Source organism: Chiloscyllium punctatum, chromosome 3 (genome assembly GCF_047496795.1).
Source record: "Chiloscyllium punctatum isolate Juve2018m chromosome 3, sChiPun1.3, whole genome shotgun sequence".
NCBI classification, from domain to species: domain Eukaryota; kingdom Metazoa; phylum Chordata; class Chondrichthyes; order Orectolobiformes; family Hemiscylliidae; genus Chiloscyllium; species Chiloscyllium punctatum.
This window is the reverse complement of record NC_092741.1, coordinates 32,476,837-32,502,264: the sequence shown is the minus strand read 5'-3', so window position 1 is coordinate 32,502,264 and position 25,428 is coordinate 32,476,837. Positions and strand designations below refer to the sequence as shown.

Genomic DNA, 25,428 nt, shown 5'->3' with positions numbered 1-25,428 from the left:
ACAATGCCACCAGATATCATGAAGTCTCACAGCAGCAGGTCAAACATTGGTAAGGGATCCTCCTTCCTCTCTGCTGACTACTCCATACTCCTTCACTTTGAACAACACTTGGAAGAAGAAGAGAGTGTGCCAAGAGCACAAAATGTACTCTGGGTGCAGTTTCAATGTTCAGCACCAATAGTGGCTCAGCAGCAGTACCACTGATTGAGATGGCCAGATCCTAAACTACATCACTGCTGGACTAAGTCTATGGCAAGTGTGAGGGATACAACAAGACGGAAAAACATTCTTGACCTCAACCCCACCAATTTGCCACAGAGATGTCTACCTATTACAGTATCAGTAAATGTGAACACCACACAGAGATGAAATCCCACCTTCACATTGAAAACATTGTACATTGTGTTGTGTGGCACTATAATTGTGCTAGATTGGACAGGATTTGAACAGATTTACCAACTCAAGACTGAATATCATTGAAATGTCGTGGGCTATCATTAGCAGAATGATACTCCATCACAACCTGGATCCTCAAGGTTCAGCATATTCCCCACTCAAATATTACCATCAACCCTAGTTCAATGGAGAGAGCAGGAAGGTATCCAGAAGCAGCACCAGGCATACTTGAAAGTGAGGTATCAATCTGGTGAAGCTCCAAAAAACAAGACTGCTTGCATGCCAAACAGCATAAGCACACAAGTGATAGAGAGATCTAAGTGTTCTCACAACTAATGGATCAGATCTAAGCTCTGCAATCCTGTTACATTTCAGCTTGGTGGACAATTAATGCACTAGAGGAGAAGGATTCACAAATACCTCCATCTTCAATCGTGGGGAGGCCCAGCATATCAGTGCAAAAGATAAGGCTGAAGCATTCGCTGCAATCTTCAGCCAAGTGGATGATCAATCTTGGCATGCTTGATAGTACCCCAATATCACAGATACCAGTCTTCAGCCAATTCAATTCACTTCATGTGGTATGAAGATTGAAGGTAGTGGATACTGTAAAGGAAATGGGCCCGGATAACATTAAGACAACAGTATTGAAGACTTGTGCTCCAGAGTGTGCTGCTCCCCTAGACAAGCTGTTTCAGTACAGTTGCAAAAGAAATTACCCAGGTAACTTCTTTATGCTTAAAGTCAGAACAAATCCAATCTGGCAAATTACCACCTCATCAGTCTTCTCTCAATCATCAGTAAAGTGATGGAAGGTGTCAGCAACAGTGTTCTCAAGCAGCATCTGCTCAGCAATAACCTGCTGAGTGACGCCCAGTTTGGGTTCTGCCAGGGCCACTCAGCTCCTGACCTTATCACAGCTTTGGTTCAAACATTGGTAAAAGAGTTGAATTCCAGAGTGACAGCCCTATACATCAAGGCTGCATTTGATTGAGAGTGGCATCAAAGATAAAAAAAATAGTGTGATGTCTCTAGGCCATTATAATTTCACAAAAATTTATGTGTGAATCCAGGGAAAGTGGGTGAGACCTTTAGTGAATACTTTGCATCAGTATTCATGAAAGGCAAAAGACATGTTGGATGATGAGTCTAGAGATGGGTATGTTTATATTCTAGGGCATGTCGATATAAAAAAAGGTGTTAAATATTTTGAAAAACATTAAGGTAGACAAGTCCCCAGGACTTGATGGGATCTATCCCAGAATGCTGAGGGAGGCAAGGGAGGAAATTGCTGCGGCCTGGTACAAAATCTTTGTATCCACTTTAGTCACAGGAGAGGTCTCAGAGGACTGGAGAATAGAGAATGTTGTTCCTTTGTTTAAGAAGGATAACAGCAATTCTGAAGAATTACAGGTACATGAGCTTTATATCAATGGTAGGGAAGTTACTGATGAAGATTGTGAGGCACAGGATTTACTCACATTTGGAAAAATATGGATTTATTAATGATAAGCAGCGTGGCTTTCAGCTGGAGAGATCATGTCTCACAAACTTGAGTTGTTTGAGGAAGTGACAAAGATGATTGATTAATGCAGGATGGGAGATATTGCATAATGGGATTATAGCAAGGCCTTTGACAATGTCCCCAGTGATACAAAATTTGAAGCCATATGGGATCCACAGGGAGCTGATAAGATGGATAAAGAACTGATCATAGAAGTTCATACTCTTCTGATCATAGAAGACAGAGAGTAGTAGTTGAAGGGTATTTTTCTGACTGGAGATCTGTGACTAGCAGTGTTCTGCCGGGGTCAGTGCTGGGAGCCTGTTGTTTGTAATATATAAATGATTTGGAGGAGAATTTAGGTGGCCTACTATTAAAATTGTCAATGACACAAAGATTGGGGAGCTGAGGATAGTTAGGAGGATTGCCAAAGGATATAGCAAAATATAGATAGGCTGGACTTCGGCAGAGAGATGGCAGATGGAATTTAATCTGAATAAATGTGAGGTAATACATTTTGGAAAATCTAATACAGAAAGGAAATATGCAGTAAATGGCAGAACCCTTAGTAACATTAAGGGATCTAAGTATACAGGTCCATAGTTTCCTGAAAATAGCAATACAAGTGGATAAGATGGTCAAGAAGGTGTATGGCATGCTTGCTTTAATCAGTCTGGACATAGATTATAAAAATTGGGAAGTCATGTTGCAGCTATATAGAATATTAGCTAGACCATATTTTGAATATTGCATATAGCTCTGGTTGCCACACTATTGAAGGACCTAAAGACTTTGGTGAGAGTACAGAAAAGGATTACCAGGATGTTGCTTAGTTGGAAGGTATTAGCTGTGAAGAAAGATTGAACAAACTTGAAAACTTGGTTTGTTTTCATTTGAATGTTGGAGGCTGAAGACATCCTGATAGAAGTTTACAGAATTATGAGAGGCATCGAAAGAACAGACTAGCAGTCTTTTTTACAAGGTAGAAATGTCAATTACATGGGGACTTAAGTTTAATGTAAAAGGGGAAAAGTTTCAGGAAGATGTGAGAGGCAAGTTTTTACAGAGTGTGGTAAGTGCCTGGAATGTGCTGCCAGAGGTGGTGGGGGAAGCAGATACAACAGCAGTGTTTAAGAGGCATGTTGACAGATGCATGAATAAGCAGGAAACAGAGATATATGGACTGTGTGGAGGTGAAAGGTTTTTAGTTGAGAAAAGTGTCACGTGTCAACACAGGTTTAGTGAGCTGAAGGGCCTGTTCTTGTGCAGCATCGCTATTTGTTGCTTTCCTTAAAGGGCCTTAGTGACCCTGATGGGTTTTTAATGGCAATCAATAATGGTTTTATCGTCATCATTATTCTTTTAATCCAGATTTGTATTGAAGGCAAATTTCACCATCTGCCATGGTGGAGTTTGAACACGAGTCCTCAGAATCCTGAGAGTTTATGCAACTAGTCCCATAATATTACAACTATATTGCTGCCTTCCTTTGACAGAGAATAATATTAGTAAATGATATCAGAATAGTTGAGCCATTGCTTACTGCGTACAATTCTGGTTGCCATGCTATAGGAAATATATTATTAAATTGGAAAAAGTATAGAAAAGATTTACCAAGATATTACTGGGACTGGAGAGTTTGAATTATAAAGAGAGGCTGGGTAGGCTGGGACTTATTTTCCTGGAGCATAGGAGGTTGAGGTGTGATCTTATAGAAGTTTATAAGATTATGGAGGGTACAGATAAGGTGACTAGCAAATGTTTTTTCCCCCAGGGTAGGGGAATTTAAGACTAGAGGGAAACATTATAAGGTGAGAGGGGAAAGGTTTAGAAGGGACCTGAGGGACAACCTTTTCACACAGAGGGTGGTTTGTATATGGAATAATCTGCCAGATGCAAGTATGGTTCCAACATTTAAAGAAAACATTTGGATACGTACATAAATAGGAAAACTTTAGAGGAATATGGGCAAACACAGGCAAATGGGACTAATTTAGTTTGGGAAACTTGGTCGGCATGGATGAGTTGGACCGAAGGATTTGTTTTTGTGCTGGATGACTCTATGACTCTAAGTCAGTGACATCTCTGAAATCCACCCATATTCCAATGCCACAAACTGGAGGTATTTCTGAAAATTGTCTGGTTTTTGTTGGAAAGATCAGACTCCCATTGTCGGTGCAGCAGTCAAACAATAACCATATTAACTTGGTTTAAGCCTGTCTGCATTCAATTCCACTTCTGACCAGATATTAATTCTGATTTTTAAAAAAATCACTTCTGGGGTCCAGTTGAAAACAGGAGATCGAATTTTTAATTGCCATATAATATTAGTTAGGTTGACATTCATAGATTTTCACTATCTTTTTCATATGGTCCTTCTGATTTTTATCAGATAAAGTATTATAATAATTAGCCCAGAGGTAGTGTGAAGGCACTGAGAAAGAGTAAATACAGCTTTGTGTCTTATTCCCAGTTCTTCAGCTTGGCACAGAGTGTAGCTCTGCAAATAAACCATAGAAAAATGACAGCTGAAGTCATTGGCATGCTGAAGGTTTAGAAATGGAAAATGAAACATAATTGATATTATTTACAAGCTAAATTATTTTCTGTTTCTTAACTCACTTAGAATGGAAACTATTTTGGTTCCAGGTCAGTTGGTAAGTGGAATTTTCCAACCCTGATTTACTTTTACATCCTTCACATTAAGTCTTGCAATAGGAGATAATATGTTCATCTACATTGTGCAATCGTCCATAACCCACAAAATCACAAGTCCAGTTTAAAAAGACACAGTTTCACAATCAAACCATCTTTTGCAAGGTTGATTAGAATAAATTATAATTAATCTATTGGAGTTTTTAAGTTTTACTTCACCTAAACACCCTGTATTTCTTCAAGATGTCACATTGAAGGGATAACCTGAAGATTGACCTTTAATCAGCATTGCGTGGAAGTTTGATCAGCCTCTAAAGAGCATCTGAATAGAGCTGGGCTGATTCATTGTCTCCTATTCTATCTCAAGGAAATCTCTCCTTTCTGTCGTAGTGGCTATGATCAATCAAAAGAGATGGCAATACACAAGTCACATCTCATCTCATATTCAGCAGTATTGACCCCGATGGATCTGAATATCAAGTGGGGCAAATAAACTCACGAATACCAACTCAATTCTTTTTGACTTTAGAGAACCCTTTAAAATTGTGAAAGGCTTTGAGACAGTGGATACAGAGAGAATGACATTTTTGTGGGAAAGTTTGTAACTCAAGGCCATCATGTTAAGATAAGGTGGAACACAAATGGCAGGACGGGCTGAATAGCTTGTTCTGTCTTGTTACTTCATCATAATTATTTGTACTTTAAAAGCAGCATGGTGGCACAGTGGTCAGCATTGCTGCCTCACAGCGCTAGGGACCCGGGTTCAATTCCAGCCTCAGGCAACTGTCTGTGTGGAGTTTGCACTTTCTCCCCGTGTCTGTGTGGGTTTCCTCCCACAATCCAAAGATGTGCAGGTTAGGTAGATTGGCAATGCTAAACTGCCCATAGTGTCCAGGGATGTGTAGGTTAGTCAGGGGTAAATGTAGGATAATAGGGTCTGGGTAGATTACTCTTTGGAGGGTCGGTGTGTACTTGTTGGGCCGAAGGGCCTGGTTCCACACTATAGGGATTCTATGATTCTACGGAAAGGCAGTCAATGAAACATTGCCCGACCTCCACTGCCAAGGACAGCAGGTACATAAGAACGCCACCGGTTTGCAAGTTACCTCCCCATCCTGTCTTGGAAATATATTGCAGTTCTTTCACTGTCACTGGATCAAAATCCTGGAAATACTTTCTCAACTGTACTGTGGGTGTAAAAACAATGACTGCAGATGCTGGAAACCAGATTCTGGATTAGTGGTGCTGAAAGAGCACAGCAGTTCAGGCAGCATCCAAGGAGCAGCGAAATCGACGTTTCAGGCAAAAGCCGTGGGTGTGCCAACACCCCAAGAACCTCAGTACTTGAAGAAGGCGGCTCACCATCACCTTCTGCTGGGCAATTAGGGATGGGCAAAAAATCCTGGCCCAACAGTAATGCCCTGATCCTATGAACAATTCTGCCTCTGACTAGAGTGTCCGCTATCACAATCAACCACTTCAAACCTGGCGTACCCCTCATTACATTAGAGCCAGTCTTGGTGCCAGAAACCTGGCTGTCAGTGCTACATTACCCTGAAAGTCCATTACCTCCTACATTTTCTAAAACAGTGGGTATCCTTTCTCCTGCTCCCTGGATACTGCCTGACCTGCTGCGCTTTTCCAGCAACACATTTTCAGCTCTGATCTCCAGCATCTGCAGTCCTCACTTTCTCCTACAGTACAGGAGACTCCTGCACTGCCTGCCTCCCTCTCCTACCATTCCTGGAGGTCACCTATCTACCTGACTGTATCTGTGGTTTATCTTCCTCCCTACAACTGCCATCCATCACACCCCCTGGCTCCTGTAAATTCCTCATTGCCTTTAACTGCCGCTCCAACTTATCCATGTGATCCATGGATTCGCAACCAAGCACACGTCCTGCAGACGTAATCATCAGTAACATGGAAACTCTCCCTAGTCTCCCATATCCAACAGGAAGACACATCACCTTACTAAAGGCCATCTTTGCTCCTTCACAAGCTACAGACCCAGAAAAGGGCACATTCTTACTGCTCTAAAAAAAACAGGCTAATTTGGAATCTATGTTTTATATTTTTAAAGTTTAATCGAGACAAATCTCACTAAAAACATATAATCATAAAGAACCCACTCTACTCACAATTGGAGATTTACAAAAAAATACGCAGGACGTATGGTTAGTAAGTTTGCAGATGACATTAAAATTGGAGTATAGTGCATAGTGAAGAAGGTTAGCTCAAAGGACAATGGCATCATGATCAGATGGCCAATACGCTGAGGAGTGGTAGTTGGAGTTTAATTTAGATCAATGTGAGGAGCTGCATTTTGGAAAGGCAATCAAGGAAGGAGTTTTTTACTTAATGGTAAGTTCCTGGGGCGTATTGCTGAACAAAGAGACTCTGGAGTGCAGATTCATAATTCATCGAAAGTGGAGTCGCAGGTAGATAGGAAAGTGAAGAAGGCATTTGGTGTGTTTTCCTTTATTAGTCAGATCATTGAGTACAGGAGTTGGGAGGTCATGTTGCAGCTGTACAGAACATTGGTTAGGCCACTTCTGGAAAATTGTGTGCAATTCTGGTCTCCCTGATATAGGAAGGATGTTGTGAAACTTGAATGGGTTCAGAAAAGATTTACAAAAATATTGCCAGGGTTGGAGATTTGAATTATAGGGAGAGGCTGAATAGAATGGGGTTATTTTCCCTGGAGTGTCAGAGGCTGAGGGGCGACCTTATAGAGGTTTATAAAATCATGAGGGGCATAAATAGGGTAAATAGGCAAGGTCTTTTCCCCAAGATAGGGGAATCCAAAACTAGAGGGCATAGATTTAAGGTGAGAGAGGAAAGATATAAAAGGGACCTAAGGGACAACTTTTTCATGCAGAGGGTGGTGCATATATGGAACGAACTGCCAGAGGAAGTAGAGGAGACTGGTGCAATTACAGCATTTAAAAGGTATCTGGATGGGTGAATGAGTAGGAGGGGTTTGGAGGGATATGGGTGAAATGTTGACAAATAGGACTAGATTTATTTAGGATATCTAGTTGGCATGGACAAGTTGGATTGAAGGGTCTGTTTCTGTGCTGTACATCTGCCGAAGCGCAACCCACCCATTCCCCTACATTTACCCCTTTACCTATCACTACGGGCAATTTAGCATGACCAATTCACCTAAGGTGTGGACTTGTTGGGCGGAAGGGCCTGTTTCCACACTGTAAGTAATCTAATCTAATCTAATCTCATTTTAAAAATGAAATCTCACCAGATAAAGTGCATTTCTAACTAATTACCTGGTGGCATTGCTGTGCTTAGGGCCTGACAACTGCAGGTAGGACTTTGAGATCTAATCCACTCTGTGACGCAGAAGGTTGAACATCCCCAGACTATCTCATATAGTCTTGCATATTTAGATTAGATTAGATTACCTACAGCGTGGAAACAGGCCCTACGGCCCAACAAGTTCACACCAACCCTCTGAAGAGAAACCAACCCCCCTATATTTACCCCTGACTATGGGCAATTTAGCATGGCCAATTCAGCTAAGCTGCACATCTTTGGACTGTGGGAGGAAACCCACGCAGACACGGGGAGAATGTGCAAACTCCACACAGACAGTTGCCCAAGGCAGGAATTGAACCCAGGTCCCTGGCACTGTGAGGCAGCAGTGCTAACCACTGAGCCACTGTGCTAATGGATCAGGGGACCAGCCCCAAGTCTAGGTTACGTGATGAGTGTGATTCTGAAGGAGGCAAGCAGTCACAGATATTGCAGGAAGCATTGTAGACAAGCTTCACGGCTTAATCTTACATTATTATCCACTTCACTGTTGTTTTCTCAGAAGACCTCAGAGAACTAATGTTAACAATTTCCACCAACCTCCTTATATGCCAAGCAACAGATGCCTTGTCCATCCAATCTTCCTTTATCACAGCTTAGGGCTAATCAAGCCTCTACATGCCAATAAATGAGTTCAGCTCAGGAACTGGGAATAGTTCACAAAGCTGTATCTACCCTTTCTCACACTATCCCTGGCCTAATTATTGTAATTCTTAATCTGATGAAAATCAGAAGGACCATATGAAATGGCTGATGAAAATCCATGAATGTCACATTCAGAGTAACTAATATTACATGGTAATTGAAAATTTAACTGAAACAGCAACAAAAATTTATGAGATTATATTTTTGCTCCATTCATCAAGAATGGGATGGAAAAGCCTTAGCTTTTGTGATCAATGGGCTTGTTAAAAGCTGTTGAAACAAATAGAGTCATACAGTTATAGAGTGATACAGCATGGACACAGGCCCTTCAGCCCAAACTGGTCCACACTGATCTCTTCCTGATGAACAGCTTATGCTGCTCTCCTGCTCCTCAGATGCTGCCTGACTGGCTGTGTTTTTCCAGCACTACATTCTTCGACTCTGATCTTCAGCATCTACAGTCCTCACTTTCTCCATGTTGACCATGTTGCTCTCTCAGCTAGTTCCAATTGCTCACATTTGGTCCCTACCCCTTTAAACCTTTCCCAGCCATAAACCTATTGAAATGTTTTTTTAAATGTTGCTATGGTGCCCACTCCAACCACTTTCTCTGGCAACCCATTCCAAATACAGTACATACTGTTCGCTGCATGAAGAAGTTGCCCCTCAATCTTGCTTCTCTTTCCTTAAACCTACACTCTCTAGTTTTCAATTCCCCATCCCTGTGAAAAAAATATTTTATGCACTCATCTTATCTATGCCCCTTATGACTGTATACATCTCAATGAGGTCACCCCTCATTCTCCTACTTTCCACAGAATGCAGTCCTATGCAGGCCAACAACTCCCTATAACTCAGGCCTACTAGTCCTGGCAACATCCTTGTAAATATTCTTTGCACTCTTTCCAGTTTAACTATCTCATTCCTATAACAGGGTGACCAAAACTGTACATACTACTCCAAGTGCAACCTCACCAACAACTTATACAACTGTAACATAGCGTCCTAACTCCCATACTCAATGCCTCGGGCAATGAAGGCCAGCACACTAAATGCCTTCTTCACCATGCTTTCTACCTGTGATGCAGCTTTCAACGAACCATATATTTGTACTCCTTGGTCCCTCTGTTTCACGACACTCCTCAGAACCTTACCATTTACTGTATAAGTCCTACCTTGGTTTGACTATCCAAAGTGCAACACCTCAGACTTATCTGTATTGAATTGCATTTCCCATCTAATCAAGATCCCTTTGTAATTTTTGATGGCCTTCCTCGCTATCAATGATATCTCTGAATTTTGTATAATTTGCAAACTTACTAATCATGTCGAGTACATTCATATCCAGTTCATTTATGTAAATAACAAATAACAAAGTCCCAACAAAGTTACATGCAAATACATAAGAGACTTGGAATGAAGCTCAAATTGGCAATTAAAGGCTGAATAATGAGGATACTTGAATGAGTAATTCTTTTTAAAATTAAGAGAGACAAATTTTTTTCACTTGATCGAGCAAAAATATCATAGTGGCTTGCATTTATATATCACCGTTAAAATAGTAAACCAGCCAAAGGTATTTCATGGGACAGTAGTCAACCAAATATTGATGTGGAGCCAAAGAAGGACATTTTAGGATAGCAGGCTGAAAGCTTGGCCAAACATTCTAAGCAATATCTTAAAGGGACAGCGAGTGAGCGAGAGAGAGAGAGAGAGAGAGAGAGAGAGAGAAAGAGAGATGGCAATAGAGATTTATGGATGGAGTACAGAGCTTAAGTCTGAGATGGTTGAGGATACAGCAGGCAAATGTTAGTTGAAGGAAGTGCAAAATGTACAAGAGACTAGAATTGGAGGAGCACAAGGTTCTCAGTAAGATGGAAAGAGGCAACACAGACCTAGAGATTAGAGAAGCCATGCAGATATTTGAACACCAAGGATGAGAAGTTTAAATAAAAATCAAAAGAATTCCGGCTGCTGTAAATCGAAAACAAAAACAGAAATTGCTGGAAAAACAGAGAAGTTTAAAATTGACCTGCTGTTGGGCTAACATTAGGTCAGGAGCATAGTACTGAGTCGGACTTATATGTAAATTGGGATACAAGTTGCATCCAGATTATGGAGGGTGGAAGAGGGAGGCTGACCAGGAAAGTATTGGATTGTCTTGAGCCTGGAAGTTAATGTAAGTGTGGCTGAGGGTTTCAACTCAAATTAGGCTGAGACAGGGTCAGAGAAGACCAAATGGTTTCATTCAGTGGGAGAACAAGTTTATTAAGTGTTCGAAAAAAATGCCAAAGAATTCTAATGCAAAATACTCTGTTCAGTGATTAACTAGATTTTGCCATAGTTCTGGTAGGACTCCTGTGAAATGCCTTGCATTGTTTTGCTATTTTAAAGTCACCACAGTAAAGCAAATTGTTTTTTGCTTTTATTATCTTTATTTCTCAGGCCAGTGCTTCCCAAACTTTTTTCCATGTTGAGGCTTGAAAATCGTTGCAATTCCTCAGAGAAAACCTAATCGAGGGGGCGAGCAGAAGAAGGAGTGTAGCTGTTATAATTCAATCAGAGCTCCGAGGCAGCCCTAATACTGCCTCAGTGCAATCAACACCAATACTTCAACTGTAAAAAAAAATCCAAAGAACGTCCCATTAAGATACAAATTGCATTATCTCAGAACAGCAACTTTAAAGGCCTTGTGCAGTTCTTCATTACTTTTCTCAGGTGTGTCAAAATACATATCTGATTCACATTGAATACAGTTCTGATATGTAAAATACACAGTCCAAATAAACTCATCTAATTCAAAATGTACCTGCTTACAATATCTTATTAATGCTGTCGTATTTGCCCTTTCAAGAGCAGTGTGCAAGTTCAACTGATTGCTTGGAGCTCCCAAAGCAGTACCTATTATATCGTGAAATTGTTGCAGTGTTCCATTTCAAAACAAATTCGAATTGATAAGCCTAATATCATGTTATATGTTAAAGTATTGTATCAACATATCACGTCATGTTGGCTGCTCTAACCGTACTAGCATTCTAAATTGTGCATGCTGATTTTCAATGCTTTCTGTGCAAAAAAAAATCAATGTCTTTGCTGAATTATGATACGGCTGAATAGATTGACTTAAACTTTGGATTATGGGTCACCTTCACCCTGCAAGACCCAAGAGCCAAATTTGTAAAGCATAAGCACGGAATTCTTTTTGTGTTTTGGTGTTTTTTTTTCTACTCTGGTTTGGCCCAATTCACTTTTATGACAGGTATGCAAAGAGCTGTTGGCATCGCAATCTTGCTCACTGATGAGTCACATTTGGAAATCCAGCATACACTATCCACAAGTTCAGATATACGCAAACCAGTAGGGACAGGTGAGGCCTCTTCTGGAGTACTGTGTCACCCTATTACAGGAAGGGTATTATTAAGCTGGGGAGGTTTCAGAAAAAATTGACAAGACTGTTGCCAGGAATGGAGGGTTTGAGTTATAAGGAGATGCTGGACAATCTGGAATTTATTTCACTGGAATGTAGGAGATTGACGGGTGACCTTATAGAGGTTTATAAAACCATAAGGGGTGTAGATAAGGTGAGTGGCAGATGTCTTTACCCAGAGTGGGGGTCTCCAGACCAGGTAGCATATTTTTTGAGATGAGAGGAGGAGGATTTAAAAAGACATAGTCGGCAACTTTTTTACACAGAGTGTGGTTTGTGTGTAGAATGAACTTCCAGAGGAACTGGTGGATGGGGGAACAGCTACAACATTTAAAAGATATTTGGATCAGTACATGAATAAGGAAGGTTTAGAGGAGTATGGGCCAAGTGCAGGCAGATGAGAATAGTTTAATTTGGGAATATGGTCAGCATGGACTGAAAGGTCCGTATCCAGGCTGTATGACTCTGACTCTATAACTGTGGACGCCGGAAATCAGAAACAAAAAGAAATTGCTGGAACAACTCAGTAGATCTGGCAGCATTTAAGGAGAGAAATCAGAGTTAATATTTCAGGTCCAGTGAATTGAACTCTGAAGAGGGGTCACTGAGCCCGAAACATTAACTCTGCTTTCTGTCCATGGATGCTGCCAGACCTGCTGAGTTTTTCCAGCAATTTCTGTTTTTAGTTCAGTCTGTGACCCCACCTGGGCTCCCAAGCCCAGATTTGGGAAGCCCTGCCTTAGGCAGTCATTGGTGTTCACGTTTGGCATTCTTCCATTCTGGTGATGCGGTCCTGGAGTGATTAAATGGTCCAGTAATGGATTGACAAACACTACCACATGTGGGACAGATGGTTGCTAAAGCAGGTGAGTGGGGATTTGATACACTTCTTCCACTGCTTGCACTCGGCCTCCAGTTTGAGCGGTCTTGGATTAGAGATCCCCATGAATCAGTGAGAGTATTGAATTTCTTTCTGAGTGGTTTTTGAGCATGTGCTTGAAGTCTTTCCTCTGCCCTCCTGGCAACTGTTTGCCGTGACAGAGCTTGGAATAGAGAGCTTGCTTGGAAATTTTGTGTCTGGCCTGTGGAACATGCAGCCCATTCAACTGACTATAGCTAGAGCCTTGACATTGGGGATGTTGGGTGCGAGAGGATACTGATATTGGAGTCGAGAGTGTGGTGCTGGAATAGCACAGCAGGTCAGACAACATCTGAAGAATAGGAGAATCGACATTTCGGACAAAAGCCTTTCATCAGGAATGAATTTCTGGTTTCATTCCTGATGAAGGGCTTTTGCCCAAAACATAGATTCTCTTGCTCCTCAGATGTTGCCTGACCTGCTGTGCTTTTCCAGCATCACACTCTCGACTCTGATCTCCAGCATCTGCAGTCCTCACTTTCTCCTACTGATATTGGAGTGTCTATTGTGCCAGTGGCTTTGCAGGATTTTATGGGGTTATTGCTGGCAATATTTCTCAAGTGATTTCAAGTGTCTAATGTGCATTGCTTGTACCTGCAATGCACACAGGAGAGTGAGTAAGATTGCTGTCCTGTGGACCATAAGCTTGGTGGTGGGTCTGAAGTTTTTGTCATCAATCACTAGGTTCCTCAGATGGCTAAAGACTGCACTGTAACAGGGCAGCAACCAAGAATGGCATTGTGGACTAGTGGTTAGCACTTCTATGTCATCATGCCAGGAGCCTGGGGCTTATTCCAGCCTTGTTTGACTGCCTGTGTGGAGTTTACATGTTCTCCCTATGTCTAAATGGGTTTCCACTGGATGTTCTGGCTTCCCTCCACAGTCCAAAGAATTGTATGTTAGGTGGATTGGCCATGCTAAATTGTCCTGTAGTGTCCAGGGATGTGCAGGCTAGGTCGGTTAGCCATGGGAAATGCAGGGTTACGGAATAGACAGGGGGTACTGTGTCTGGGTAGGATGCTCTTCAGAGAGTCAGTGCAGATTCAATGGGCCTTTTCTGTATTGTAGGGTTACTATGATTCTAACCGATACTGAATTTTCTCTCAAGACTTGCAGATCCTTTTGTTTCACACCAGTGTTGGCAATGAATATTTATGTGCATAAAAATATTACCTTTTAGTTCTGGGAACATCATAGAGAATCACTGAACATTGAGAGGGAAATGAAACAAAGTAACAAGAAGAGTGAAAAGTAAAAAAAGCTGAAAATATACCAAAATTTTTTAAAGAAGGTCAGATACAATAGGTCAGCCAAAAATCCATTCTCAGTTCCTTCTCCACAACTTTCTCAAAGCTTTTGACATCTGTCCCAGGAGATCACATGTTTTTGTTAGAACGAGGTGTTGTGGAAACCATTAAAATTGTCTTGAGCAGGGCACATTCACCAGAGGCCTTTTTCTTGCTGTTGTATATTGCCTGTATGACTCTAAATGTCTGCATCCAAGAAGAATTGAGCCCCAGCACACCTACCAATTCTAAAAAGTGGCCTGCATCAAGTGTGTAAGATCTTCCTTGACAGTCTTTGCAATGTTCATGGATTTATTCTCCTGAAAACCTGTTCTAAGTTATCTTCAATTATCAGATACATTATTTAACCTGGAGTTTGACTATCTCCCTTACACATTTCGTTTCTGGTGTTAATGCTTAATTTTTGCATCAACGTGCAGCCTCTCGATTGATTAAATTCATACCAGGCTGGTAGCACACCCACTTCAGAGTCAGGTGGTTGTGATTCAAGTCTCATGCCAGAGGTTTGAGAACTGTGATGCCTCACATTGCTGCACTGTCCGAGGTGCTGATTTTTTGGAAGGGACATTAGACTGAAGCAGTTCTCCCCTTTCAGGTGAACATAAAATATCCCACTGAGTAATTTGAAAGAAGACGTGAGGAGTTATCCTCTGTGTCCTGATTAATGCTCATCCCTGAACCATCATGCGTGTGGCCAGTTAACTCAACACAACAAAGGGGTGAATGCTTCAACTTCCCCGGTGCACTCAGCAGAGTATTCTTACCACTGACCTATTCATCTACGTAACTAACTGGACAAGGGAACCTCAAGTTCAATATCATGCTCGTTATAATCTGTCACTGCATTAGTACCTTGTGCATAAGTGATCTTAGTGACTGATAGTGTGCCTCATTTGAATTGCATAATTAGATATCAGCTGATTTCACAGAACCAAGTGGAGGGGACATTATATTTTAGCATTGCCGAAGACCTTTGAGCACTGCTGACTATCTGGAGTAGATAGGTGCTTGCTAACTGGCAAGTATACAATGGGACAAAGAGACTCTTCCCATTCTGTAAAACGTTATGACTTTAACTCACCCCAAATTTGTGCTGATCTATCCAGTTCAAATCTTTCTAGTGATCCCCACCACTGAACAAAACTAATCTTATCAAGGTAATAATTGCCATTTATGTGTCTATGGCAAAAGTAAACTATCCTTGCTCATTTTTCACAACTTGTCTGCAGTTTTTGACAAAATTGGCTCCACCATCTGCCTGCCGTGTTCCATTTATCTGCCTGTGACTGCACTGACCTGTTTTCATTCCTACCCAACTAATTGTAGTCATAATTTGCACTGGCTTCTCTTTCTGTTCTTTATCATTATTTCTGGTGTCCCCTGATGGCTATAAGAATATGAGACTTAGGAGCAGCTGTAGACCATTCAGCCCTTCAGCCCACTGTGTCATTTAATAAGATTTTAGCTGATCCAATTGTGGCCTCAACCACCCCGCCCCCACCTTATCTGTCTGCCCCCATAACCCTTGACTCTCGTCTATCAAAACTCCATCTGATTTATAGAACATAGAACATTAAGCGCAGTACAGGGCCTTTGGCCCTCGATGTTGCGCTGACCTGTGAAACCAAGCTGAAGCCCATCTAACATACACTATTCCATTATCATCCATATGTTTATCCAATGACCATTTAAATGCCTTTAAAGTTGGCGAGTCTATTACATTACAGCAGGCCGTTCCACGCCCCTACTACTCTCTGAGTAAAGAAACTATCTCTGACATCTGTCCTGTTTCTATCACCCCTCAATTTAAAGTTATGTCTCCTTGTGCTAGCCATCACCATCCATGGAAAAAGGCTCTCATTGTCCACCTGATCTAACCCTCTGATTATCTTGTATGTATCGATTAAGTCACCTCTCAACCTTCTTCTCTCTAGTGAAAACAACCTCAAGTCCCTCATCCTTTCCACGTGGCAGCATCCCAGTAAATCTCCTCTGAACCTTTCCAAAACTTCCACATCCTTTCTACAATGCAGTGACCAGAACTGTACGCAATACTCCATGTGTGGCCGCACCAGGGTTTTGTACAGCTGCAGCATGACCTCATGACTCTGAAACTCAATCCCTTTACCAATAAAAGCTAACACACCGTATGCCTTCTTAACAACCCTATCCACCTGGATGGCAACTTTCAGCTACCTATGTACATGGACACTGAGATCTCTGCTCATTTTCAATAGCAAGAATCTTACCATTAGCCCAGTACGCTTTATTTCTGTTCCTCCTTCCAAAGTGAATCACCTCACATTGATTCAGCCTTGAATAAACTGAATAATACAGCTTCCACTGCCCTCTGGCAAAGAAAATACCACAGAGTAAATGGCTCTCTGAAAGAAAAACATGCTCCTCATTTCTGTCTTGAAAGGGTGGTCTCTTATTTTCAAACTGTGGCCCCTAGTTTTCTCTTCTGAAGAAGGGGGTTATTGGACTCAAAATGTGAACTCTGCTTTCTCTTCACAGATGCAGACAGTGCATTTTATGTTTATATCTGCTAGTTTAGTCTCCCCACAAGAGGAAACAAATGCAATTTCTGTCCATGGCCCCTAGTTTAGCCTCCCCTACAAGAGGAAACATCCTCCTGGTTTCCATCTTATCACATCCCGTCAGGACTTATATGTTTTGGTAGGCTCCCTTCTCATTCTTCTGTCTTCAATGAGTATCATTCTAACCAGTTCAGCCCTTCTTCCTAAGTTAAATGCTTCATCCCAAGAATGAGTAGAGTGAACTTTCTCTGATCTGCTTCAAATGTATTTATTTGCTTTTTCAAAGAATACTGAAATGGTATTACTCCAGATGTAATCTCACCAAGGTCCTGTACAGCTGCAGTGCAATTTCCTTACTATTGCAATTTCACAACACCCCTTTTTAAAAAAAAAATCACAGGATGTGGGCATCACTGGTCAGGCTAAATTACCCAGAGGGCACTTGATAGTCAACCACATTGCTGTGGGTCTTTAGTCACAAGTTCAGAACGGTAGTTCCCTTCCCTCAGTGACGTCAGTGAACCAAATCATTTTCCCCCAACAATTTCATGGTCATTATTAGCTTCCTAATTTCACTATTTTATTAAATTCAAATTCTACCATTTGCCATGATGGTGATTAAATGCAGCTACTCAATCATTACCATGCCTCTGAATTAATAGTCTAATGATAAAACCATCAATCTGTCAACACCCTGCCTTCCTAAACACATGGTGCATCTGCATACTAATCTTTTATGATTAATGTGCCAGGATACCTAGATCACTCCACAATATCTCTCCATTTAGATAGTGTACTGTTTTTCTATTCTTCTTGCCTAAATAGACATGTTTACATTTACCCCATTATTTCTCCACTCACTTAAATTATCCAAACACCGCTGCATATAATTTACGTCCTCTTGACAATTTACTTTCTTATCTATGTTTGTGTCATCAATACATTTAGCTACAATATATTTGGACCCTTCATCCAATTGAAATGCTTTATAAATAGTTGATGCTCCAGTACTGATCCTTGTGCCAGTCTACTATATGCAGCTTGTCAATCGAAAAAACGCAATTTATCTCTACTCCCTTTTAACTAACCAGTCCCTTATCCATGATGATATGTTATTTCTTACAACATGATCTCTTCTTTGGTGTAGTAACCTTTGATGTGACACCTTCATGGAATCCCTAGAGTGTGGAAGGAGGCCATTCAGCCCATCAATTCACACCAACCATCCCAACAGCATCCCACCCAAACCCATCCTTTTCCTTGTAGTCCTGCACTCCTCATGGCTAACCCACCTCGCCTACACATCTCTGGATGCTATAAGCAATTTAGCATGGCCAATTCAACTAACCTGTACATCTTTGGTCTGTGGGAGGAAACCCACACAGACATGGGGAGAATGTGCAAGCACCACAAAGACGGTTGCCTGAGGCAGGAATCAAACCTGGGTCCCTGGAGCTGTGAGGCAGCAGCGCTAACCACTGAGCCACTATCCACTCACCATATTATTGCCTTTTTGAAATCCAGGTAGAGATTTACATCTATTATCTTTTTTTCACCTTACTAGTTATGTCCACAAAGAACTTTAATAAATTAGTGAACATAATTTCCTATCCACATACCTATGTTGATTCTGCTTGATCGCATTGTGATTTCTAAATGTACTGCTATAACCTCCATGACATTAGCTTCGAGAATCTAGGATTTCTCTTTGGCCCTTCCTATTTCTCATCTTCAGGTTGCCCCTCAGCAACATCATCCAAACTATGACATCATGTTCACAATATCTGTATTATATTTAATCTGGAAATAAGGCTCTGACCAAATATTCACAGCATTTCAAAGATTGTCTATTTCCATTTCTATGAGGAGATGGTGACATAATGGAAACATCACCAGATGAGTAGTTTTATATTATTGTGGTGTTAGGTTTGAGTAGGTTTAATAACTCTCGAAAACTATTAGCTATTAAAAACATTATAACGGAATTGCAGTCATGTGAACAACCACTTCAAATTGCTCCTCTTCATGTTTCGACTCAGACTTAAAATCTCAGATCACATGAGGGCTTTTCTTCGATGGCATCATAGACTATTACAGTTAATCCTTTATGCATGTCTAATATATTCCATTATACCACACGTGCTACAGCTCTGAGACAAATTCTACATGGCAGCTGGTAAAATTTACACATAGTTCATATAATTCAGAATTTGAAAACCAGCCTCAGAAATAGTGACCATCATCGATCGCTGTAAAAAAAAACCCATCTGAGTCACTAATGCTCCTTTAGGGTAGAAAATCTGTGTTCCTTACCTGGCTTGAACATCATATGACTACAGATCTGCAGCAATGTGGTTAAAAATGGAAACTAGGAGAGGAGTAGGCCATTTGTCTCTTCCAGCCTGCTCCACCATTTAGTATGATCATGGCTGGTCATTGAATTCAGTACTTTGTTCCTGCTTTCATCGATATTCTTTGATCCCTTTAGTCCTACGGTGGCTCAGTGGTTAGCACTGCTGCCTCACAGCGCCAGGGACCCGGGTTCAATTCCCACCTCGGGCAACTGTCTGTGTGGAGTTTGCATATTCTCCTTGTGTCTGTGTGGGTTTGCTTTGGTTTCCTCCCATAGTCCAAAGGTGTGCAGGTTAGGTGAATTGGCCATGTTAAATTGCCTGTAGTGTTAGGTGCATTAGTTAGGGGAATTGGTCTGGGTGGGTTGCTCTTCGGAGGATCGGTGTGGACTTGTTGGGCCGAATGGCCTGTTTCCAAACTGTAAGGAATCTAATAACTATTTCCTTCATGAAAACTCTAAAATGGCCAATCAAAGTACTTTTAAAGGCAAGATATGGGTGGGCAATGAAAACTGTCAGTGATGCTGACATCCAATGAATGAAGTTTTCTTTTTAAATAGCCCAAGTCTGCTCCTGCCTCAGCCCATCTGCTGTTGAAACCCGAATCCAGGCTTTTGGCACTTCTAGATTTGACGGTTCCAAACTGGTCCTGGCTGCCCTCCCACATTGTACCCTCCACAAACTTGAGATCATCTATTCTGCACATGTTCTTGCTTGTGCCAGCACATCATTCCAATGTTCAGTAGTTTGTATTGCCTTGATCTTAAAACACACATCTTTCTTTTGAAACTCCTCCACTGATAAATTCTCCTGATCTCTGTAAATTCCTCCAGCCCCACAAACATCTAAGGTATCAACACTCATTTAATTCTGGCAACTTCATCACCCCTGCTAGTTTTAGTTGCAGTACCAAGTCACATCACCATATTCTTACCAGACCATTGAGCTACCCTGTCATTACAGAGAGATGACTGGTGGCAATTTAACCTGACAGCCACCATAATTCAGGCAAGGGGAGAGATTGAGAAAGAGCAGCCTTCATAGTAACCTCAGCTGATGTGGGAATTGAACCTACACTGTTGGATCCTACTATAAATCACAAGCCAAACATCTAACCAAATGAGCTAAACCAATCCTTAGTTGGTGTATCATTGGGGGATGAGCCATCAGCTGCTGAAGTATGTGCTTTGGAATTCTGATCCCCAAACTGTTTCTCTTCCTTTGCTCCTTCAGAATGTTTCTTTAAAATGATCAGCTTTTAAGTGGTCTCTCTCAATGCTGTCTTTTGTAGGTCTTTGGCAGATTGTGCAGCGAATTTGGAAAAGGGATGGGTGACCAACAGGAGTGATGGAGAAGGATGATGAACATAGACTCCAATTGAAGTGGTCGCAATTGTAAGTGAAATGTATTGCCAGAACTTACTTTTTAATCTCCAATAGTATTGGGAGGAGTGGGGTGGAGGAGGGGGGGGGGGAAGGGGTTAGGAGGGGTCAGTGGGGACAAGAATTAAAAACGAACTGGCTGTGTAGAGAGAGGACTATTAATTACTTGCTGACAAGAGTCATCATCTCTTGTTTAATATGTTAATTCAAAGGAGATTACACATAGCTGTGTGCAATAAGCTTTATTTCAATAGAAGGGTTAATGAATGAATGAATGAAGGTTTTTGTTGGTATATTTCCGGGATGGTGGTGGAGTGGGGGGAGCTGGTGGAGGGGGAAGAGGTGAAGGTGCTGCTGCAAAGCGTCCTGCGTGGGTGTAGCCACTGAAGGGTTTTTTTTTTGTTCCTGTTGTACTGAATTCTCTTTCCATGACGTCTGAACTGAAAGAGTGACACAAACTGCACCCTCTGACCAGCCCTCCCAGCAGCCAGATTGTGGCTTCACCTCCCAGGCTAATTGACATCTAACACCCAGTTGTGTTACAATTACACAAGAGACCTTGTGGGCACAAGCTGCAGTTCAGCAACATCATCTGCATACAGTTTAAAGTTCCTTTCCCATAGCCTACTCTCATTTATTCCGATAGTAGCAATAATCTTTCGAATGCTGCTTCCACCATTTGAAGGATAATTAGACAATGCAGAAACTTACTGGGTCACAAGTGGTGCAGAGAATTAATTCTGTAGCTTCATTTGGAAGGAATGAAGGTTCAATTGATTTAAGCATAAAATAATGTCATTTGTAACATTATTGTATGATATGTGGCAATTAAATCATCATACATGATTGACACAGCTTTAAATTATTTAGTAGGGTGATTGTTCAATTGAAAGGCAGTTTAACAAACTAAAAAGAAAGGAGAGAGCAGAGATGCAGTGTCAAGAGAAAGCAAATGATAAAGTGAGATAAGAAGGGGTAAAAATCATGTACAGGAGAGTACAGCAGAAATTAGACCCAGAATAAGTAGTAATCATCAACATTCAAAGTTTAAGGTTTTTTAATCTGAATGGACACAGCAATTGTAACACAGTAGAAATGTTGATGGCCCAAATAAAAATAAATGCCTGTGAATTGATCACTGTCATGGAGATGTGTTTGTAGTGTAACCAGGACTGGGAGCTTGATATTTAAAAATATTTCACATTCTGGAAATATAGGGAGAAAGGAAATGGTGGTAGGTTTAGCTTTGATAATAAAAGGAGGTATTCATGCAGCAGTGAGTTGCGATATAGGTGCATAAGATTGTGATTTTGAATCAATTTAAGTGGAAATTAGGAATAGAAAGAGATAGAAGTCAGGGGTCAGAGTTGGCTATGCAGTTACTTCACTGCAGGAAATATGGAAGCATGTAAGAATGCCATCACAGTTGCTATGGGTGATTTCAATCTTCATAGAACATATAACATAGAACGTTACAGTGCAGTACAGGCCCTTCGGCCCTCAATATTGCACTGACCTGTGAAACCAATCTGAAGCCCATCTAACCTACACTACTCCATTATCATCCATATATTTATCCAATGATGATTTAAATGCCCTGAAAGTTGATGAGTCTATGACTGTTGCAGACAGGGCATTCCACACCCTTATTACTCTCTGAGTAAAGAAACGACCTCTGTCTTATATCTATTACCCCTATGTCCCCTCGTGCTAGCCGTTACCATTCGAAGTAAAAAGCTTTCACTATCCACCCTATCTAACCCTCTGATCATCTTGTATGTCTCTGCAGAAAGGCTGTCATCATCATCAAAGACTCCATCTACCCCAGTAATGCTCTCCGACAACCTGCTCCATCAGAAGATACAGAAGCTTGAACACACACACACACACACACACCCCACCCTCCAACATCTTCCCTGCCAATATTAGGCTGATGAATGGACTGTCTGACTTCAAGCAATGTTGATCTTGCATCGCACACCTCCTGTGCACTGTCACCTGTATGCCTCATTCTGTCTGAGTACCCTACTCTACCTGTGTTCACCTATCCCTACCTCATCACCAACCCACCACCAACCCACCCAGCCCCCCCTTTATCTGAAGCTCCCCTTACACTCACCCCCAGTCCTGAAGAAGGGTTACACCCGAAACATCGACTTCTCCACCTCCTGATGCTGGCTGGCTTGTTCTTCCAGACTCTTGCTTGTCTACCTTAGATTCTCACACCTGCAACTTTTTTCTTCTCTATCATCAGCATGTCCTTGCTTACTATCGTCTGCCTGTATTGATCGCATAGAAATAGCTGGACAAAACAGATGAGCACAGGATAACATGGATTCTGAAATTATACAGGGTGTCAGGGATTATTTCTTACAGTAGAATGCTGCACAACCAACAGGACAGACTATTTTAGATCGAGTAATATGTAATGAGGCAGTATTCATAAGAGATCTTATTGTTGAGGATCCCATAGGCAATAGCAATCACAACATAGTAGAATTTAAAATTTAGTGTTAACGAAAACAGCTCAGATTTCAAGTCAGTATCCTCAGCTTAAATAACGGTAATTACACAGGATGAAGAAAGACCTGTCCAGATATTTCGTAGTGCTGAGCAAACATTTATTCCAGTCAAAAAGAACTCAATGGAAAGGATGTACTGCCAAAAGTAATGAAGGAAAATATCCAATCAAAAAGTAAGGTCTACAAAGCAATGAAAACTCGTGTTCGGCTAGAAGATTGGAAACCTTTTAGGAACTGGCAGTGTATGATTAAAAAGCTAATTAAAAGGGAGAAAACTGATAATAAAAATAAACTGGCAAGAAATATATTTTTAAAATCTTCTACGCATACATAAAATGATGAAGAGTAGCTAAAGTAAGGGTGGGATGCTTGGAGAATGCAGCTGGGGAATTAATAATGATGAACAGCAAAATAGCAGAATACTTAAACCAATATTTTGCATCGATTTTCATGGTGAACGACGCTATAAAACACAGAAATCTTGATGCAAACGTACATGTGTTTTTGAAACAATACCTTGAGAACAGTATGCAGTTTTGTTTCCTGTATTTATAAAAGGATATACTTGCACTGAAGACAGTTTAAAAGAAATTCACTAGGCTGATTCCTGGTATTCAGGGGTTGAATGATCAATAATTGTGAAAGAGATTAGTTCTTTATTCATTAGAGTTTAGAATGATGAAGGGTGATCTTTTTGAAACGTACAAAATTCTGAGACGGTTTGACAAGGTAGACGTTGAGGACATATTCCCAAGAGTGGAGGTTCTCAAGGTAGGGGACATCAGTGCAGAATAAAGGGACACTCATTTAAAATTAAAGTTTAATAAATAATGTCAGAGTAAAAGCTCCCCTTGGAAATAGTGACCATAACATAACATGGTAGAATTTAACATTCTGTTTTACATGGAGGATCAGGATCAGAAACAAAGGTGGGAAGCTTAAATAAGGGTAATTACAAAGGAATGAAGGCAGAGCCAGTTGGAATGGACTGGGAAAGGAGTTTAGCAGCAAAGATGTTTGAAGAACAATGCAAGACTTATGAGAAAATAGATCATGACTCACAACAAAGACATGTGAGGAAGAAGAATTCTAGGATTGAGATAAGTCACCCATGGTCAACCAGGGAGGTTAAGAATAGCATCAAATTGAAAGAACAACACATATTACGTGGCAAAATACATGGTTATTCAGAGGATTGGGGAAGTTTTAAAAAATGCAACAAAACACAATAAAAAATACAATTTGGGAGAAATTAAACTTTGCGGGCTAACTTGTAGGTCAAAACGGTCAGCAACAGTTTCTTTAAATATATAAAAAGAAGAGAGAAGCCAAAGTGAAGAGAGGACCCTTACAGAATAAGATGGAGAATTAATAAGGGGAAATAGTAGAAGAGTTAAATAAATACTTTGCGTCAGTCTTCATTGCAGAAGACACCAATTGCATCCTAAAATTATGAAATGTTCAAAGGGCAAAAGGAGGATAAGAAATAAATACAATAAATGTGTCTAGATAAAAAAAAGTGCTAGGGAAACTAATGAGGCCAAAGACTGATAGATCCCCTGGACCTGATGGGTTGCATCCTGGGATATTAAAGGAAGTTACTATAGAGATAAAGGAGGGACTGGTAGTAATCTTCAAGGAATCTTTAAATTCTGGAAAAGACCGAGAGGATTAGAAAACTAATAGTGTAACAACATTATTTTTAAAAAAACGAACACAAAATCAAGCAACTCTAGGTTAGTTAGCGTAATGTCATAAGAGTTAATATCATAAGGAATGTAATCAGAACATTTAGTAATTCATAATATGATCAAACAGAGTCAGCATGGCTTCATGAAGGGGAAATTATGCCTGGCAAATTTGTTGGAATTCATTGAGGACTAACATGCAGCCTAGATAAAGGGGGCTACGGATATAAGGCATTTGGCAAACACATTAGGCTTCTCAAGAAGATATGAGTCAAGAGATTATTCAGCATTCTCACATATTGTGCAAGGAAGAACATTTTAATGAACTGGATCTCAGAAAATCCCCCAGGTCTCAGGGGATGGCACAGACTAGTGATGGAGCATGTCCCCCAAGATTATCTTGCGAATATGGTGCACCAGAAAACGGAACTATTTTATAAGACATGGCAGCCCTTTTTAAATTATATAGATATGGACCTGTCAGCCATATTGACCAGGCCTTTATATAGCCATGATGGTCGGATTTGGCAGTCTGGGGACTGGGGGGAGGAAGCTTGATAAATATGGGTACAATAACTGATGCTCCTGTGGATGGGAGCCTCAGTAGGGGAGTGTCGAGTGGTGTAATTTAATTTAATTTAATTTCAGTTAGGTTAATCCAAGGTGATTTTATCTAATTTGATCTAATCTAAGTTAAGTTAGGTTAATCTAGTACAATTTAAGTCAATTTAAACTAATTTGCTAAGTACAGTCATTTAT

General features: G+C 40.8%; 1 protein-coding gene across 1 annotated transcript in view; it reads left to right on the top strand.

Moving 5' to 3' along the window:
* rbks (ribokinase) overlaps positions 1-20,448 on the top strand; it is a 271,611-nt gene extending 251,163 nt beyond the window's left edge. The window contains exon 8 of the mRNA XM_072551283.1: positions 20,369-20,448. Within this exon, the coding sequence (XP_072407384.1) occupies positions 20,369-20,425 (57 nt within the window). The 3' untranslated portion in view covers positions 20,426-20,448. The remainder of the gene's footprint in view (positions 1-20,368) is intronic.
* Positions 20,449-25,428: the final 4,980 nt, after the last annotated feature.